Below are 20,394 nucleotides of genomic sequence, written 5' to 3'. Positions count from 1 at the left end.
TAGTTAAGTAGGACAGAAAGTCAATAAATTAAGCAAGCAATATGTACATCTGTTAATGCAATGCGCACTTGTTCTCATTCTTAATGCAGTTAGTTTGTACAAATGAGAGTAATCTCATTCACGTTTCAAGCTGGGAACTCACCACGTGGCCCACATGTCATGTAGTGGGTAACAGAATTAGGAGCTTTGTTGCTCCCTAGCCCTGCTTTTTGAAATTCTGCTTTCTTGTACTGTGTCCACATCTGCAGGAGAAAAGCATTTCATGTTATTTAATCCAAGATTAATACATATACAGCTCAAGAAGGATCAACTAAAGAGCTGTCACGGAAAAGGTCAAGAGGGACTCTCACTCCCTGGGAAATTTATTCACCTGATAGCTAGTGCATCACTTAAAGACTGATATGTGTATTTTAAAAGCCAGAAGTAATACACTTATGAAAGGTAAAACTATTTAACAGAAAAACTCTGTGGCAATTACATTTTCCCCTCTTTCAGTGTCAGACAGGTTTACTTTACTGTGCTTATTTACTGAATGGTCACACAGAGTTTTAAAATAAAAAAGTTCTTACATGCAGCAGCAGGAATATCCACAATGAAATATTTTTTTATAATTTACTAATAAAACTAGGACTTGAGGAATATTTTATAGGCAAATAATGTACCTGCTTAACCACTGGCTATAGCTAGAACTGCCTGGGTCAAAGGGGACCCAATGCCTAGCAATGTAAGTTTACAATGCCTCACAAATAATATGGGTATAATTTCTAGAAATCTAGGCCAGGAATACGAGTACTGTTCAGTTTCATTATTTATAAAATTAGGGTACTGGATCTTCAGGTTTTTTTTTCAAACAATCCTTCGTGAAGCCCTAAGATATTTATGGAGCCCTGGTGGCACAGTGGTTAAGAGCTAAGGCTACAAGCCAAAAGGTTGACAGTTCAAATCCACAAGCTGCCCCTTGGAAGGAGAGCACAGCTGCTCAATTGAATCAGAGCTGTTATCTTAAAAAATATTTTTTTTTTTTTTTTAAATTTTGGATATCTCTAAGATTTCATTTACTATAGAAAATGTTAAAATGACTTTTTTGAAGCACGGGAAACACTGCTTCTATAGGATCCCTAAGGCTCTCCTCGTTGCTTGAAATCTGACTCAGAGTGCTCTTCCACAGGCGAAACACTAGGGCTGTTTGGGATTTTATGACTCAGCAGATGGCGGTGTCTGAAGGAAGTACAGTGCGTGTTGCCAGACAGTCACCAGGACGCCTGGGTATGGTCTCCATTTATCTGACATGCACAGTGGCTATGTTCTTTTTGAAAACAGATTGTATATATAACCATAGCTATTTGAGTAGGACACACTTATTTTCTGTCCATTTTAATGTTGTAAAAGAACTAGTTATTAACATAACAGCACATGATTTTTCAACGCAATCTGAATGGATAAATTTAATGTTGTAAAGCGTTTGGACCAGATCTGTAACATCTAAAAAACTGGGATAGCTGTGCAATCATCTTTGACTCAACACAGAAAAGAAGTAACACTAATTATTAAATTTATATTTCATATGGGCCCTACCTACTCTCACCCATGTTTACTATTACTATTACCAGATTATGAAAAAAGAGGTGGGTGATTTTAATTTTTCAGACAAGAATATTACCACCAAAAGCATTTGAACTGTTACAACTGTGCAAAAATTGACAATATAGTTGACTAATGGATTTGTGCAGAAAATGAACTGAAAAACGTGAAAATCTTCTGACTGTGTTCATTTGATCACCTGCTCCTGAAAAATGTTTTGTAACAGCTGGCTATGAGAAAGTAGTCTGGTCAAAGAGTTACCATTTGAGACCAAGTCCCTAAAATGACCTTGCAGAAGTACAAGAGGATGGTTTAATACACAAAAAATATAAGCTTCATCAAGCAGAGATTCTCCATAGATTTTGCTGTCTTTGGTCTAACTGATAACAACACTATGTTAAAGAATAGTCTCCTCCCCACTTAGAAAGGCACACTTCAAAGCATTCCTTCCAGATCTCAGGCTGAGTTATTGTCAGGAATATTCAGGTTAAATCGAAACGGCAAAAACATTCTAGAAACAGCTAAGAAAGACTCCTACAGAAGTACATGAATCAGGGTTACAGGTTTTTTAATATTCTGGGAGTCAGAGATTCAAGTTCAGCTGATTCGGCTTTAAAAGTGCTACGATCAGAGAAAGATAATTTTAGAGTTTATGACACTGGAGCCAGAGCTGGGAAATATTTTCTCTATCTTGTAGTTATATTTAGCTAAAGGGTTTGCACTTATTCTTAGTTCTAAAATTTGATCTACTAAAAAGATAAACTTGTTTAAGTGGTTCAGGTTGTATTACATTTCAGCACAGTGTTCTCATGTGTAAAAATTCTGTTTAAGGACACACATATGCAATTTAACAAGAAATCAATTACGGCAGTAACCATCCTCACAGAAACTACTCTTTGTATATTCTTTTTGAACTAAGTCTAAAGACTTAATATTCCCCATTTTGTAAACTTGTGACACTTTCTGAATAGAAGTAAAAATACAAATTTCCAAGACATTGAGTAAGATTTGGTTTATTTCTTTTTGACTCTGTAATAAAAAAAAGAACTAGAGGAACTACTGTGTTAATTGATTCCATGTAAAAAGTCATCTTGAAGGAGGGATGGTGCTTGAGCTCTTGTATTTATCGGATGAAGAAAAGTGCAGAAGAGAAATGGGATTAACACAGACGCTCCTAGCTACTGTATAAATTACACTTAGGTTTGATGGCGTTTTCTACGAATAACACTAAGTTTATGAGAACTAACAATGTTTTATAAATGTGGGTAAGAGTCACCTGCTACACAAAGCATTAACTGAATTATTAACTATTTTTCTGAAAATGACAGGACAGATGGCAAAATTAAATGGCAAAAAACAATGACTTTTTTTTCATATATTTTACTTACTAATACTGTTTATGTGCAAGATGAAGTACACATTCGGGGTGGGGGGGTAAGAAAAGAAATGAGAGGAAGAAGGAGAGAGAAAAAGGGAGAAAGACAGGGAGAGTGGAAGGGGGAGGGGCAAGGCAGAGGAGCGAGAGGAACAGGAGGAGGGAGGGGGGGAAATGCATGCAACTCTTTTAACATGCTTCCAGATATCAAAGTTAACCATGTTTTATCAGGTGACAAAAATACGAAAGAGGAACATGTACCGTTGAGGCTTTTAAAGGCATGTGGAAAACACAGAATGCAATTATTACTTCATGCAGGTTTCGGTGTGGTCACAAATTCACATTTCTATACATGCCACCACGTACAGCTGAACACTGTGCCACAATTTAAATGTAAAAATATGAACCTAGACAAACGCCACTTTTCAAAAGCAGCTCTTCAAATCAGATCTAGAGAAGCACAGGGCGTATCGAAGACCATCGGCACCTCACTGGGCAGTCCCAATCACACACAGCCATACTCATACCAAGCAGTCTGGTCATCCTCGGAGCCCGACAACGCGGCTTCTGTGGCACCAGGACTGCGGCCTGCCGGAGCTGTAAGTCTACTGCTGCCTAGAGGGGACGGGTGGCTGCTGCTGGGGCTGTGATCATTAGACAGCTGTTCCTTCTCCATCTGCACAGCCTCACCCAGAGAGGTGGAAGCCTGATCAGGGACTGTAGTGACTGCTCTGGGGGGGAACCCACTTATGTTACTAACTAATTCTGTATTCAGGGATAAAAATGGCTGCGATGAATGAGTCACAGTAAACGACCCTAGGCTATCTTTAGCTGAGATCCCAAACGGATCACTAGACATATCAACAGTGGCAAAAGTCTGGTTAAGAAAAGGTGACCTTTCTGCTCGTGGGTTTCTAGCCTGGGCACACAGAGACTCGGGGTACAACACTGGCATCTCCGTAGGTACATGGTTTTGTGCCTGGGAACCTACAGCAGGTGCTGGACTGGGAAGTACCTGAGGGGACCACTGGTGGCAACAGTACTCACTAGATGCTGCAGGGAGGCTGCCCTCAGCAGTTGCTGGTGCGGACTCAGCTGACACAGGCAGCCTACTGTCCTTGGTCAAAAAGTCGTGGATGCTCGTCCTTCGGGTAGTCCCTTCGGCAGTAGAGATCACGCTGCTTGCGCGTGGCAAAGTAGCATAAGGACTACTATCTTTTGATTGTCGTGGCAGAGAAGGTTCTTTTACCAACTTTATCTTTCCTTGAGTGCCTGACGTAGATTTTCCTGGAGGACCAGTGAAGTGAGCACCTTCAGTCTTTCGAGAACCAGGTCTCACAAACTGCTCTGGCTTAGTTGTCCGTCTATCATAGAAGTCCCCTGGGGTTCTACCACTTACTGACCTGGCCAGACCACAGCTAACTGGTTTGTCCTTTCCCAAAAAGTCAGAAGAGACAGACAAACTTTTCATTACTTCATCTAAAAGATTATCTTGACTTGAGGACTTCATCTGTTTAAAAAAAAAAAAAAAAATCAAAGCAGATTAGTGAGTACAGTCATGTTTTTACTTTCTTGATCTATATTAATATATAAAATTACTAATATCTCCAAACACTCTTTCATGAAAAAGACCACTCAGTTCAGTCATGGAAATTTAACGTGTGGTGGTCACCACAGATAAAACTGACCTGCACTGAGATAAGCTTGTTGCTTTCTTCCAAAAACTGCTGCAGAGTAACGACTTCACTTCCAGGGGAACCAGTCTTGATCTTGGGATGTGCCCGGCTCTCTAACGCTTCAGGCATTTTGTGCTGGAGCATTGGACTTGACCTGGTCTGCCTTTTCAAGTACTGGATCGGACTGCTACCACTGCTGGACCAAGCCTCATGGTCATGAAGCAGGCTAAATTCTCCACTGCTGTGGCTTTGAGGCCTGCTTTGGCTAGGAACTGCACCTGCTTTTTGGAGTAAATGGTGTATTAAGAGTTCAAAAACAGAAATGAGATTAATGCTGTTTAAGGAGACTACATTTGTTGACTGGATTCTTATATGAATAGCCAAATACACTTTCAATTTTTCTTTAGAAATGCTTGTAAGTAAACCACGTTAATTTTTCATACATCCGACAATGATCTACCATAGCCAGCTTCCTTATTCTGTCCATTGACAAATACTGTAAACTCCACAAAGGGCAAAGACTTGCTTTCACCACCATACCCAGGGCCTAAACAGAGCCTCATACAAAGTAGCACTCAAAACATTTGATGAGTAAAACAATGAATAAATACGTGAAAAATACAAATAAAAAAAAAAAATCAGGTTCAAATAATTTTAAAACTTCACAACATGTATATAAGAATATGGACATGTATATAAGAATCTTAAATTATTTCAGAATGTTAAAACCAAAACTGTTCTAAACACTAAAAACTATATTCCAATTTTTTGTTTCTCTCAAAGTTTTCATTTCCTACTGAGAAGCTTATCTGTTCATCCTAAATGAATAACCTTAATTTTTTTTTTTAATTTAAATAGCAGGCATTTAACAAAGTCCAATGGAGATATGATGCAATTACTTAGAAAATTCCATTAGGAATATAAAATCAAATACATGGTATTTTATTCTTCTGTTTTATGCCTGAACCATCCGACTGCTTCTACCCTCCACCCTTGGTACAGGGGCTGCACAGCCTTGAAAGACTCAGGCGAGGCTGGGCAGCTCTAGCTGCCTCTAGAATAAAGCTCCATGAAGCCTGTGCTGCCCCTAGGAGTGCTGATTTGTTTTCAGCAACAGCAAACCATTTGGTGCATCACGACAGAAAACGCAGCTGTCCGTGGTTTCCTAACCTCAGGTGGTAAAGTCGTGAAGGAATTTGGCTACAGTTCTGTAACATGTTACAGAAATGAGATTTTCTCACATTTTCAAACCAGAAAAAAAACACTTTGTATTTTCAGCCTACATTTTTTACTGGCTATAAGAACATGATTATAAAAATGAAAAAATAATCTCTCACTATCAGTGTTCTCAGATCACTGCAACAAAGTCACAGCATTAACTAGAAAGTAAAATTACAACTGAGATAATTTTATACACAAAAAACATAAATGCATTCATTATAATTTGACAACTCGACTGTAGAGACTAATGAGCTAACTTTTATAATCTATTACGTAATTCTAGAATCCAACTTGGTAGTAGGTAGGAAAAAGGTTATCAGGTAAGGTTTTCAGCCATTCACATAAAAACCTCACCTTGGGATGCATATTAAAACTTTAAGGAAAAACTATATCGAAGTAATTCTTCCTATGAGCTATATGCATCCACATAGCTCTTGTTCAACACACACAAACACACAAATACATACACACATAATTGTCTCAATTTAGCTTTAAAAAGTCTCCCCTTATTTAGTGGATAAATTGAGCTAAAAGAACTTTTAAAATATTTTCTGTAGCGTGAGTTCAAATGTACATGCATCGTGAGAAAATTAAAGAATCATTTTCATGTTAAAAACAAAACATAAGGATCTGCAGATATTTTTAAAGTATGAAGATTACAATAAAAATATTTTATCTGTGAAGATGGAAAACTGAAATCACAGTGACTGCTCCTGTTTTTACATTTGTACACACTGCAATACTCTTGTAGTACAAAGTGAAAAGTATAAAATGCTCCAAGAAACTATGTTCCAGACATAGATGATCTGGATTTCATACTTTCTCCCAGAACCTTCACCCCATCTCCCCCCTTCCAATACTGCGATGGAAGGAGTGCATGCTCAGTTTACCTACAGCGTACCTGTGACTTCGTGGAGTGAGGCATTATTATTGCTATTGCTAGCGGGTGCTCTGCCGCTATCAAGGCTGGCTGGTCTCGAGGCTGAATGAAAACATCAGGAGACAGTGCGGTGAAACATCGGCTGATGACAGCAACCTTTACAGTCTGATCACTGACGCTCTGAGGAAGCACTCATGCACACTTCCCCAGGCGGAGCACGCCCAGAGGGAAATCTCACAGATCAGAAAGCAAAGGCATTTCCAGGGAGTGCAGTGTGACCCTCTAGGACAGGACAGTTCTCAAACAGTAGTTGAAATTCAAAGAAAAGAAGATCAAGTGCAGATTTAGGTTTGAAAATGACCTCTAGACAGATACCAGGACGGTTTTAGTTGAACAGAACGACATGCAAACAAACAAACAAAGAGCTAGTGACTAGGTCACTTACAACAGGTAAGACACGGACCCCTGTACACTGCAGAGAAACCCCTGGGTTCCTCTCTGTACAAAGGAAACAACTGTACAGCTAACACTGCCCTATGCTAATTCTTAAAATCCCACCGATACATGAAATCCCTTTAACATGTTATCAAATTATTGTTAATAATTTAGTTTGGTAAGGTATGGTTTGCTAGACAGAAATTTTTAAACCTAAAACTCAATACTGTAGAAAATTTTGTTTCTTAGAATTCATCTTTGACCAACATATTTCTTTTTAAACCAATGGCAAAATGTTACTCTCATAACTTTAAACCAAACCGAGCCCATTGCCACTGAGTCGATTCCGACTCATGGCAACCCTGTAGGACAAAGCAGAACTGCCCCACAGGGTTTCCAAGGAGCGGCTGGTGTACTTGAACTGCTGACCTTTTGGTTAGCCGCCTAGCTCTTAACTACAGCTTTGTGCAAAAACAGCAACAAAATTACCTTTGAGTATTGTGCAGGCATACTATATAAAGGACCTTGACTAAAACAGAGAACATACAGATGAAGACACATCCTTAAAGGGGCAGAAGAGAGTATTAGGTTTGAAGAAATGGCAGAGATAGCTATGAGATGCAGGTTAGAAAAAACATGCTGGCTAGCAGTGCCACATTCACCTACACAACGCAAGGCTCTCAGCATTCCCGTTCTGTACTCAATACCTGCTCCCTAAGTTCACATCTTACCATGAACTCTTGATCCCGTACTAGAATCATCACTAATACCTTGTGGGCTTATATCTTCAAAGGATGTAGTATCTACATAAAATAGTAAAATGGATATAAAAATATTTTTGTAACTAAAAAGTCCATTATAAAAATTTTATCTACATAGAACATGGACATTCTTTTTCGACTGTGGGCAATATATCTTCATGTAACATATTTCATAGACTTGACCAGGAACTGGAACTAGGAGTAAACAGACTAGCTCTGATGAGAGCTGACTGGCTTGGGGTAAACTCCAGAAGCAATGGAACCATCTCCCCAGTGATCCTGTAAGGCAAAGCAAGAGCCTGGCCTACTGCATGAAGTTCTCTGTTTGAAGTTGTAGTTTTTTTTTTTAAAAGCTTCTATCACTGACCCCTCTCTTACTCTTGACCTGGTTCACCTCTCCTTTTCTTGTTAGTTCATTAGCTGCTTATTACGAATGGAGGCCTAGGAAAGATCTTAGTTCTTTGTATAATATCTTAAATTTTTAACATGACTTGAGAATTCTTCCACATAAAATTCAGGTTATGTTTTGGTAATTATTTCAGATTGTTGCTTTTAAAAAAGTACACAGGGGATAGTCAGATCAAAATTCCTGTTGCCAACAGTGACACCACAGTGCAAACAGCAGACGGCCTATACCTTTGTTATTAACCAACTGCTTGGGTCTGAAGCCTGCAGAAGAGTTGACAGCTGAAAAGTTGATGGCTGTAGTAGAGAAGGCCATAGCTCCCAGTTCTTTTCTCCTTTTACCCGTTGAAATATCATCAGGAACCTCCAAATTCTCAGTACTACCTGTCCACTGTCCTCCTGCTAGGACCATGGACTGCACCAGGTCATTCATGGCTGGGATGCAAATGAAAGCAAATGAGTCAGCATGGTGAATGCGTGTGCTCTTCTATCTACTCTGCATTATAAATGATCTAGCTTTGGTCTATGGATCAATGTAAGTGAACATCAAAAACTAACACCACAAGGTCATGTGAATTATGACATGCATTCAACTGAATGAATGAGTAGGCCAAAGGCTGATCAATTCTGGTAAATAATTTTATCCCACTCCCACCCCCTTTATAAAAGAGGAAAAGAATTTTACTATAATAAAACTGCCATGCTTTTGCACAGTGATGTGCAGTATAATTAGAAACCCTCGTAACGTGATTTTGTGGTGACAAAAATGGAATGAATAAAGGTCAGATGGTAAGCAGCTCTTATAAACCAAAAAAATTATATAGCATCATTATTGAAAATGATAAAGAGTCCTCGGTCAGAGCAGGTTACTGAAGAAACTACTCATTTTATGAATCAAATAAGTACACCACTCAATAAAAACCTGAAAGAGATGATATCCAAAGTGACAGGCATTTAATGTGACTATGTTATTACCCATTTCACTTAAAAAAAGAAAACTCAGAGGATTATTACAGAAAGAATGACAAACATTTTCAGGGGTTATAGGCCATTTTATTTATTGTATCTGATCCATATAAAATAAATTCCTAATGCTAATGTTTTTTTTTTTATATCTTCTTTAAATATATTTCTTTGGGAAAAAAATCTCTGTAGCTTATAAAATTAAGGGTTTTCCTGCCAACTTTTAGAAAGCACTGGAATTTACAACTCTATTACATGTATGATAAACATATGCATGTAGATGTACATGTATATGTACCAGTAAACATACATATAATGCGAATTCAGTGCCAGTTTCCAAAAAAAAAAAAAAAAACAAAAAGCTCCTCCAGCTCCTTGAATGAGAGGAAGACTGCGCGTCACACAGTGACAGGGCGGGCACGGGCCAGGGAAAGGTTAGTGAGGCATTAGTCATGGAGCCAGGCTAGCCATGGAAAAGAAGCTCAACTGTCATAAAGTCTTACACATGGAACGACGGTAGCAGGCCTTCATTTTGTCTTTATCCTTCGGTCTGTTCCTCAAAAAGGGCAGTCTTTTCAGTGCAATCACTTTAATGTCAGAGCATGAGGAAAAACAGAAACGGGAATGAATGAAAAAAGGGAGAAGAACAGATGGGAGTTAAATGTTGAAATTAAGGACAGAGATGAAATGTCTGAGTTTCAGCTATGTGCTATGCTAGAGCCATTATTCTCATGCTGCTGAATGACAATGAAGTATGAAGTATGCACTTGGATACTTTAAAACACTTGGGAAAGCACTGAAGACAATGGAGAGGAACACATCCCCTGAAAGCCTGGCACGGCTACAGTCACTTACTCACAGGGGCTGGTTAGAACTACCTACAGAGGGAACCATCTTCCTGGTTAACTTGTAAAGCTACCTTTAAAAGGAAGGCGACTGATGGGTTGTGATGAAAACATACAAGGCTTTTCAATCCTCTCCTATTTTAACTTTTGCAATTATAAGGCTGTATTTTAGAAAAAGTGCCCAAGGATGTTTAAAACGATCTTAAAAAAAAAAAAGAAACTTCAAAAAAGTACATTCAAAAAAAGTTTTTCCCCTTAAGCTTTAATTAAAAAAAAAAAAGAAGAAGAAGATAGGAAATTAACTTAATTCATTTAAACTACATTCTGGTGCATTCTTCAGCACATATTCTTTCTTTCTAGCAGAGTCCTAAAGACAAAACAAGCAATTATATTCAGTTCACTTTGCAAAGGGTTGGCTGGGGGAAGGAGGAAAAAAAATACTTTGACAGCAATAATGGGTGTCAGTCCTGAGCTCCAGTAAGACTGAAGTCTAAGGAGGCACCCATGAGAGGACAAGTAAGAGAAAGCTATGCCTGTATCACATCTGTAGGTATTCTAAAGGCCTTCACAGGTGAGCTTACTAAAAAAAGAAATCAAAGGGTGCACTGTACAAAAAAATTCTGTGAGTGAAATCAGGATTACTACTAAAGTAAAGGAGTCATTGGAACAAAAATAAAAACGTACTGGAGTCACTAACCATTCTTCAGCTATATTCTTCATAAGAATTTAGATAGAAAAAATTGTTTTGCCTTTTTGGAAATTCAATTTAGGAGCCAGGAAAACAATTTGCAAAAAGACTTAAAAATCTACACAGCCTTAACAACTATGCACTTTCTCAGGGTTTTTTTTTTTATCAGCTTATAAATAACCAAAGCTCTTTTGACAAACTGACAAGTGTCATGCATTAAAGACAGTGCAATGGACAGGTGGATCTGTAAATTGTTTCACTGCTGCTAGGCACAGTCATGATTCATTTAAGTTTTTAACTTGACCTATTTTTTTTCCCAGCTTTGTAAACACAGCTGTTTTCAGTGACTAAAAAGAAATGAGCTGAAGGCAACGTAAAAATGGACCCTTGGCTAAAACGAAGCTGACTGGCTACAGCATGCACATGCTGAGGTACTTTTTTGCTTTCAACTCTTGTCCAAAGATTGCTTTACTGACAGACACTCTTCCAAAGTGCACAGGACGAAAGGAGCTTCCTAGTGGCGGAATATGATCCCTCTTATGTAGAAACATGTCCTTTTTCCAAACCATACTGAAATTAAGGGAACATTAGTGCTGACCAGGCAGCATCTCATTCTCTTGTACATCGGGTCGCTATGAGTCGGAACCGACCACATGGCTCTCAACAACGGTATTGCTGGGTTTTGTGTTTATTTTTAAATTTCTAAAGCTGAGCAATGGCAGAAGAGTATTACTTCTGATTCTTATTCTGAAAGCTTCAGCAGATAGTATAAAAGAGTGACAGATTTATACTTAAAAGGAAGAAGACGGCTTCAAAACAGGCTGTTGTGCCTTTCTAGTTTATGTTCTCGTACCTGAATTAAAGTACCTTCCTTTAATTAAAAAAAAAAAACAAACTAAGTATGCCTATTATAATTTCTCATTTAATAAGATATCACGTATTTTCTATCCAAAGGTAGCAGATAAAATTAACTTGCCTGCCACTTTTTCTAAAAAAAAAAAAAAAAACTTGATGATCTCTCTACAATAATAACTACTCAGAGGTTTCAGGCAGATTTAGTGGAAAAAGGACTAGACTGCGAAAGACCCAGGTAGCAATAATCTTCATTGGATACATAGAATTAAGCTGCTTTATTGGGACTAATTTACATATGTGTGCATTTTTTTTTGTTGCTTACCTATGGATTCTAGTTTCTAGGATGCTATAGCACTCCCAAGGAGCCCTGGCTGTGCAAACGTTACATGTTTGGCTTCTAACAGCAAGGTCAGTGGTTCAAACCCACCAGCCACTCTGCAGGAGAAAAGATCTGGCTACCTGCTCCCATAAATATTACAACCTAGGAAATCCTATGGGGCAGTTCTACTCTGGCCTGTAGGGCTGCTATGCGACAGAATTGACTCAAAAGCACACAACAACAACATACTTGCATCCTGAAATACACTCTTTAATGTCTAATCTCCTACACAGTAAAATACTCTGTCTTTTCAGAGACAATTTCCCTGAGGTTAAAACATTGTGTACAATTTTTTGAGGGCTTTGAGTGTGGCCCTAACGAAGATTCTATTCCTGGAGGAAGAAGCAGCTGTTTTTGCCTGCTTTTACTTCAAAAGAATGGTACTGACATATATATACACTTTTTTTTTTTTTTTTTTTTAGTGACTGATGATAGTGTGAGCAGGCTCAAAGTATCCTTGTTTACTTATTTTATAAGAATACTGATTAGAGTCAATCTCCTGGACCTCTTCCAAGGCCTAGCATTGGCTTATTTCTTCTTTCTTCTAAAATACACGTCTTTGGCTTTGCTCTAGCTGAGCACACCAGCCATGGATTAAAAGGCTCTGGTTGTATAGGGCACGTTATGATGTGTCAGTACTCCATCGGTAACTTAAAAACATGAAACCACAAGTTTATACACAGATCTACATCTCCCCATCCCTTCATTTTAACTAATCTCTTAGCACGTAACCCCTCACTTGTTTTCTTCATCTGCGATTACTTCTAAATCTCTGAATAACACCTCTTCAGATTCATACCTATTTTCCTTTGCGTCCCCATCAATGGTAACCCTGCTCCAATGTGACACCATCAAAGGATATGTCTTATTATTTGGATTCAGTTATAAATAATTAGGAAAATAAAATCTTACACATCAATTTATCTCACTTCTCCTTATAACCGGGTGCAAGGCAGGGAGCAAAGGTAAAACGCTTGCCCACGTTAACAGAACCAGCATGTGGCAGAGTGTTCTGGCTCTCATCTCAGTGTTCTTTCTACTACGGCCCAACGATACTATCTCTGTGTGTGGTCTCTCTCTCTAAACACACAGTATAGAAAGTGATGTGGCTGTGCCCCACTGCAGTAAAAATTTTATAATCCTAGACTATTCTCCCAAAGAATTGCTTAAGTTATTTAAAATAAATCTTTTAAAACAGGATTCTAAATCACTACTAGAGATGAAGTGTGTATACACTCACTGCTGCTTTTCTTGGTCCCCAGGGTCTGACCATCTTCTAACGAGTTTGAACCTACTGAGGAACTATCTTGGCTATCTTGATGGGGGAGCTGAAGAAATCCTTCACTGGAGTCTGAGCGGGTAGGTGTTAACGTTAGAGATTTCTGACGTTCCCGATTAAGATCCTTCTTAGACTTTATCAATTTTCTCATTTTTAGGGTAATCCAGTTGCCTCTCCTAATAGGGTAATTAAAAAAACAAAACAAACAAATCTCGGTTTAAAATTCAACATACAAATCTTCTATAAAATTAAAAGTCTTAACATACAACTGTCATCTTATTTTCAAAATAAAAATTCATAAACTTTGGTTAGCGGTACCTTCTAGGAGGTGACGGGTCATAAAATTTGTACTGATCCATAATTTTCTCTTCTAATTTCTCCTTTTGTCGTCTTAATTCATTTAACTTATCGCTATAAAAATAAAAATTACATTTTACAACAGGCATCATATTTTGCATCACTCTGAATGATAATACATTATTTTGTGACTATGATCTAATTTCTTCCCAACACATACACGCAGATACCATGGCTTACAACTAAAAGTCCATTAGAGAATAACAACGGGATTTTTTCCCCATTTTCCTTTCTTTAAATTTACAACTTACACAGAACGTCTCGTGGAAAGAGAGGCCATATTAGATGGCTGTAAGGGAAGATAAGAACGCTCTGTTAACATCTCATAACATGGATGAATCTGGAGGGCATTATGCTGAGTGAAATAAGTCATTCATGAAAGGGCGAATATTATATGAGACCACTACTGTAAAAACTCATGAAAAGGTTCACATACAAAAAGAAACAATCTTTGATGGTTGCAAGGTGGAGGAGGGGTGGGGGCGGAAAAACACTAAATAAACAAAAGATAAGTGGTAACTTTGGTGAAGGGTAAGACAGTACACAATGCTGGGGAAGCCAGCACAACCTGTGCAAGGCAAGGTCATGGGGCTCCACAGACACGTCCAAACTCCTGAGGGACTGAATTGCTGGGCTGAGGGCTGTGAAGACCATGACCTCGGGGAACATCTAACTCAAATGGCGTATCATAGTTTATAAAGAAAATCTTCTACATTCTACTGTGGTGAGTAGCATCTGGGGTCTTGAAAGCCTGTGAGTGGCCATCTAGGATACTCTACTGGTCTCACCCCTTTGGGAGCAAAGAAGAATGAAGACATAAGGGAAAGAAAGATTAGTCCAAAGGACTAATGAAACATCTATCATGGCCTCCACCAGACTGAGGCCAGTACAACTAGATGGTGCCCGGCTACCCCCACTGACTGCTCCAACAGGGATCACAATCAAGGATCCTGGACAGAGCTGGAGAAAAACGTAGAAGAAAATTCTAACTCAAAAACAAAGACCAGACTTGCTGGTGTGACAGAGACTGGAGAAACCCTGAGAGTACGGCTCCTCGACACCCTTTCAGCTCAGTAATGAGGTCACTCCTGAGGTTCACCTTTCAGCCAAAGATTGAATACGCCCATGGAACAAAATAAGACTAAAGGGTGCACCAGCCCGGGGGCAGGGACTGGATGGCAGGAGGGAACAGGAACGCTGGTAATAGGGAACCCAGGGTTGAGAAGAGAGAGTGTTAACATGTCGTGGGGTTGTTAACCAACGTCATACAACAATGTGTGTACTGTTTGATGAGAAACTAGTTTGTTCTATAAACCTTCATCTAAAGTTCAATTAAAAAAAAAATAGAATACTATATTATGTAGTTTAGCTTGACCGTGGGCTGAAAGGAAACAAAGAGAGCGTCTCAAGTTTATATTTTGCTCAATAGGAAATCAGACGTATTGAACGTCTCATCACAAGTGGCATTCTGAGATCTTCGCTTTAGGTACTTTAACCCAGTGACGGAATGGGATATATCAGAAAGGCTGGAGGTGAGGAAACCATTTAGGAGGGTCTGAGGGTAGTCTAGTCGACAAAGAGGGCTGGTGGGGATTGGAAGGAACTGATTTGAGAGTTACAAGGAAAGGAGATGCTGTGTGAACAGATGTTGCCGACAGTTACACCACAGGGCAAGCTGTGGTTGGCCTACTACGCCTTTATTACTAACCCACTGCTTAAATCTGAAGCCTGTGGAAGAGCTGACAGTTGAAAAGTGAATGGCTGTGGTGGAGAGGGCCATAGCTTTTATCTGCTGAAATATCACCAGGAACCTCCAGATTCTCAGTACTGCCTGTCCGCTGTCTCCCCGCTAGGACCACGTGACAGAGGCACTGAACTAGAAAGGTCTGACTTGTAAGATGGAGAGTTGTAATTTAAGCTCAAGAGGTCAGAATGGATGCTCATATTTGGAAATCACCCATATAGATACAATCACTGAAACCCTGAAAATGGATTGGTCACCAAGGATCAGAATAATAAAGACAAAGCTTTCAATAATGCCTCTGCTTACGGGACAGGAAACTCAAATGCCAAGAGCTATTTTTATATTAATATGTAGGAATATCACGAAGCAAAGGCAGAGTTTATATGAATTCTAAAGACAAATGTAAAATGTCACGTAATTTCACATTTGCAGCTGACCACTTTAGATTACACCCTCAGCCCTTTTGGAGGTATGAATGCTTTTATTCTCTGCTCTGTATTTAGCTTCTTAGGCTAATGATACACCCGTGTGTTCATACAAAAAAAATGTTCCCTGCCTCAAATTCTGTAGTAAAATTGATGCTTCAGAAAAATGTATGTTGTATCCTGTGGTTTCACATGTGCCCTGGCTCCCATCATGCATCAAGCTGAAAGGTGCAGACATATACTTCCATCTGTTCCTTCAGATAACCCTGGAAGTAGGCGTTACGATCTCTCTTTTAGAGAAGAAACTGAAGATCAAAGAAATGAAGGGACTTGTCTATCACAGCTAGTGAGTGGAAGAACCGGGATTTGAACAACTGTGCGATTTCCATTATACTGTGGCTCTTCTCATTTAGGGGCAAGAAGAAGAGAAGACTTTAGTAAAGGTAAACTATGGTATACTACAGAGACTACCCACCCGCTGAGCTTCCCAGGCCCAAATCCCTGAGTACACAGATTCCACCCCCTCAATGGAGACACAAGTTATCAACAATCAAGCCCTGTCTCTGCCACCTCTCACAATTCTCCTGTTTGAACTCAATTGCCACTGCTTGTGAATTGTTTCACTAGATTGTTGTAACAGCCTTTTTTTTTATTGTGCTTTAAGTGAAAGTTTACAAATCAAGTCAGTCTCTCCTACAAAAAGTTATACACACCTTGCTATGTACTCCTAGCTGCTCTCCCCGTACTGACAAAGCACACTCCTCCTCTCCACCCTGTACTCCCTGTGTCCGCTCAACCAGCTCCTGTTCCCCTCTGCCTTCTCATCTTGCCTCCAGAGAGGAGCTGCCCACATAGTCTCATGTGTCTGCTTGAGCCAAGAAGCTCACTCCTCTCCAGTATCACTGTCAATCTTATAATCCAGTCCAATCCCTGTCTGAAGAGCTGGCTTTGGGAATGGTTCCAGTCTTGGGTTAACAAAGGGTCCAGGGACCATGGCCTCCGGGTTCCCTCTAGTCTCAGTCAGACTGTAACAGCCTTTTTAATACTTACTTCTTGTCTCTATTCTCAGACTCTCCAATCCATACACCAAAAAGGCTATCAATAATTTTTTTTTTAATGCAAATCTGATCGCAATTAGTACCCTGCTCAAATTTTTCAGCTACTCTGTATGGCACAGAAAAGCTTTTGTGAACTGGATTCTGACAGCCACTTCTCTGTTGCTCCTCCCTCCTCAATTAATTAAGCAGTGGCCTATACGAAATCAAGTTGAAATGCTAGAACTGCCCTGATAGATCGTAGAAGAAGGTGTCCAAAGGCTTAGGGAAATTGGCAAGTTAGAGTGGATTTATTGGGTTGGACTCATAGACACACAGAGTGCCCAGAGGACTCACCTTTCACCACAACAGTGAGGAACAAATTTGTGAAGGGAGCCCCAGCATTCTTGAGAGTGCTGTGATTGCTATTTTATGTCAGATTTGACAGTGGGAACTGCCCTAACTGAATTAAGACATCTAACTACAATGGGGAAACCCCGGTGTCACGGTGGTTAAGAGCTATGTCTGCTAACCAAAAGGTTGGCAGTTCAAATATACCAGGTGCTCCTTGTAAACTTTATGGGGCAGTTCTACTCTGTTCTATAGGGTCGCTATGAGTTGGAATTGACTCGACAGCAATGGGTTAACTCCAATGGGGCTGAGTGGACCCCAAGGTGGTAGAGGCTAAGTGACAGGACTTAATCATCAAATATGATTATCACATTTAATCATCACACCTCCCTGTTTTTGCACCTGCAGCTCTCACTTGCTGGTATTCCCCAGGCAAACATCTATTGAACCATTAAGTCTCAGCTGAAGCAATCATCTTTGGGAACTCTTCCTTGTTTCTCTCAGACTAAGATAATCTTCCCCCTATATTTGCTATATTCTATGGTACCCTACACATACCTCCAAAAGTAATTATTGTACTTTACATGTTTACTTGTATCTCTCTTTTTTTACCAATTCCACAAGAGCAGGGCCCATGTGTTTTCACCTTAGTATTTCTGGTTATTAGCAGAAAACCTAGAACATGAGCACTCAGAGAAGCAAATGTTGAAATAACGAATGATGTGCAATATCAATAAAAATTAGCATCAAGTTTTCCCTGCCCCTGGATATGGCAGTGATAAAATGAATAATATTTTAAAGTGCCAAATGACTTAATACCTACATGTACTGTCTCTGTTCAACGTGAAAGAGATCCTTGCTTTCCATATTCTGCTCCAACAGTGTCCTGTTCTGTAGCATTAATGTCTGAATTTGATCTAGCAGATGTCGATTTTCTTCTTCTAAGTTTCCTTTAAGTTGGCTTAGCAACTGTTTAAATATAAACTTTTTTTAAAAAATCAACATTCATACTTAACATAAATCATCCAAGACATTTGAAAAACATAAAATACTTAGCAGAGACTTAAATCTTCTGCTATTTGAACATGAATGATAGCTATTATTAGTAATAATGACAGTTTAAGCACCGCGTTAAATACCGTACATATGTATTTTCTGGGTTAATTCTCTCAAACACTGGGTCTAACATATAATACATTTTCAAGTTCCAAAAACACTGCTTTCTTTCTTCAAAACTGTCTAACTTAGAGATTTAAGTAGAAGTCAGAAAGCCCAAAGCAGTGTTTAGTATCACGGGTAGAGCACGTTTAGTATCATCTGTAGAGTACAGTAAAAAAATGCAGATTTCTGGACCCCAGCATCTGGATTCAGAGTGGACTCCAGATCTGTACGAAAAAACAAAAGCAAACAAACAAAAAAGCCCTTCAAAAAAAAAAAATAGATGAAAGAAAATTAGCATTATGAAAATTCTCAAAAGGCACGGAAGAGCGGGAAGAATGACACCATGGGTACCCATAAACATCTAGGTCCAACAACTGCCAATGGTAAACCCAGTGCCGCCGAGTCGATTCCAACTCATAGCGACCCTATAGGACAGAGTAGAACTGCCCCCAAGAGTTTCCAAGGGGCACCTGGCAGATCTGAACTGCCGGCCCTTTGGTTAGCAGCTGTAGCACTTAACCACTATGCCACCAGGGTTTCCCTGTCAATGGTATACCTTGTTTATTTTACTTCTCTCTGTATTTTTAAACTGAAATGTAACATTTGATTGATTATAAAAAGGCTGCAGTTATTTTTCTCCCCTTATCTGCATCCTCTTGCAATGTGGTTTCACACTCTTCCCATCAACAAGTAGAAATCTGCTTCCTCTCTCCTTGAATCTGGTATGGCTCTGGCCAAGAGAAGGCAGTGGACATGGCAGTGTGACAGTTTCCACCCCAGGCCTCAAGAGGCCTTGTGCCTGAATTCCACTCAGTCTCTTGGAAGCCTGATGCAGGATGAGAGCGCACATGCAGGAAAGGAGAGTTCTCCCAGCTAGGCCACCCTCCACCAGTGTAAATATGTATGTACACCCACCATTGGCCCCAGAGTATCTGCCAGCCAACTCCTGTTGCAGGAGCAAGCTCTACCAAGATCAGCTGATCTTGGCCTGTATCAGCACATCTGTTCAATCAACCCACGACTTCAGAGCCAAAAATCAACATTTACTGTCTGTTATCACTGAGGCTCTGTGGTGGTTGTACAGCATTATGTGTCAATAGACAGCTGATAAAACATGTATACAGAAAACAGGACAAATTTTAAATACACAGCTCAAAATGAAGACATATGTGAACATTAACTGTATCCAGACACATTTCTAGAGCTTTCTTTCAATCACCATCCCTTCCCACCAAGTTTAACCACTAATGCTGACATCTTGCACCACAGATTCATTTTTCTGCCTCCTCCAAATCATGTTTTTACATGACTTGGCCCCCCGCCAAGGGTGAACACTTGACCCAAGTTGGGCCAACCAGTCTTTCCCTTGGACTTTCTAAATTGAAAGTGAGAGAACCATTATTTTTTGGTGGCTGAAGCTGATGAGATAAAAAAAATTCAGAAGCTACTAGAAGCAGCATAAAAAAGTCAGCCTGCTGCCAGAAAATGAAGCCTACAAAAAGGGTTTTCTTTATGTAGTCCTTGTTTCCAGTTATTTCTGAGGGCCAGTTACGCTCATGACTTTCCCAGAATTTAATTTTTTAATCCTTCTTTTTGATTCCATGGACTGATATATTTGTCTTCTTGCCTGAACAAGTTCAAGTTTGGTTTCTAACACTTGCAACTAAAAGCATCTTAACACGAAAACAAGGAAAACAAAAAAGCAATACCCCTTGCTAAGAAAAGTGTACATTCCCTAGGTATCCAGATTATTATTTTTTTGAAATAAGGGTGGTAAGAGATGAGACTTTAAATTTATTGAATTAATAGAATTCAAAATGAAAACAGCATTACGATCTGACCAATCACTTCAAAAATAAAGACGTTTAAATCTGACAATGCATACATTTTTTTATACACTAATAAATCGACAGTTTTTCTGAATCTTACGGAAGTTCAATGCACCTAGTATCTCAAATACTAATTAAGAGATGATCAAT

The 20,394-nt window shown here is 39.3% G+C and overlaps 1 protein-coding gene across 9 annotated transcripts in view; it reads right to left on the bottom strand.

Annotated features, from left to right (window-relative positions):
* CCDC88A (coiled-coil domain containing 88A) overlaps positions 1-20,394 on the bottom strand; it is a 129,738-nt gene that overhangs the window by 3,467 nt on the left and 105,877 nt on the right. For 2 of the 9 annotated variants that reach the window (XM_049870565.1, XM_049870566.1), the window contains exons 23-32: positions 18,078-18,223; positions 13,662-13,754; positions 13,305-13,519; positions 9,801-9,884; positions 8,566-8,769; positions 7,900-7,971; positions 6,755-6,835; positions 4,645-4,913; positions 4,004-4,466; positions 143-242 (exon numbers count right to left, since the gene is read on the bottom strand). In XM_049870565.1, coding sequence (XP_049726522.1) covers positions 178-242; positions 4,004-4,466; positions 4,645-4,913; positions 6,755-6,835; positions 7,900-7,971; positions 8,566-8,769; positions 9,801-9,884; positions 13,305-13,519; positions 13,662-13,754; positions 18,078-18,223 — 1,692 coding nt within the window. In that variant the 3' untranslated portion in view covers positions 143-177. Of the gene's footprint in view, positions 1-142; positions 243-2,578; positions 4,467-4,644; positions 4,914-6,754; positions 6,836-7,899; positions 7,972-8,565; positions 8,770-9,800; positions 9,885-13,304; positions 13,520-13,661; positions 13,755-18,077; positions 18,224-20,394 lie in introns of those variants that run through there. The other 7 variants (XM_049870559.1, XM_049870560.1, XM_049870564.1 and 4 more) reach the window with 6 other exon arrangements.

This window comes from Elephas maximus, chromosome 26 (genome assembly GCF_024166365.1).
Source record: "Elephas maximus indicus isolate mEleMax1 chromosome 26, mEleMax1 primary haplotype, whole genome shotgun sequence".
Lineage (NCBI taxonomy): Eukaryota > Metazoa > Chordata > Mammalia > Proboscidea > Elephantidae > Elephas > Elephas maximus.
Note: the sequence above shows the minus strand (reverse complement) of the source record. Positions and strands in the feature narration are given on the sequence as shown.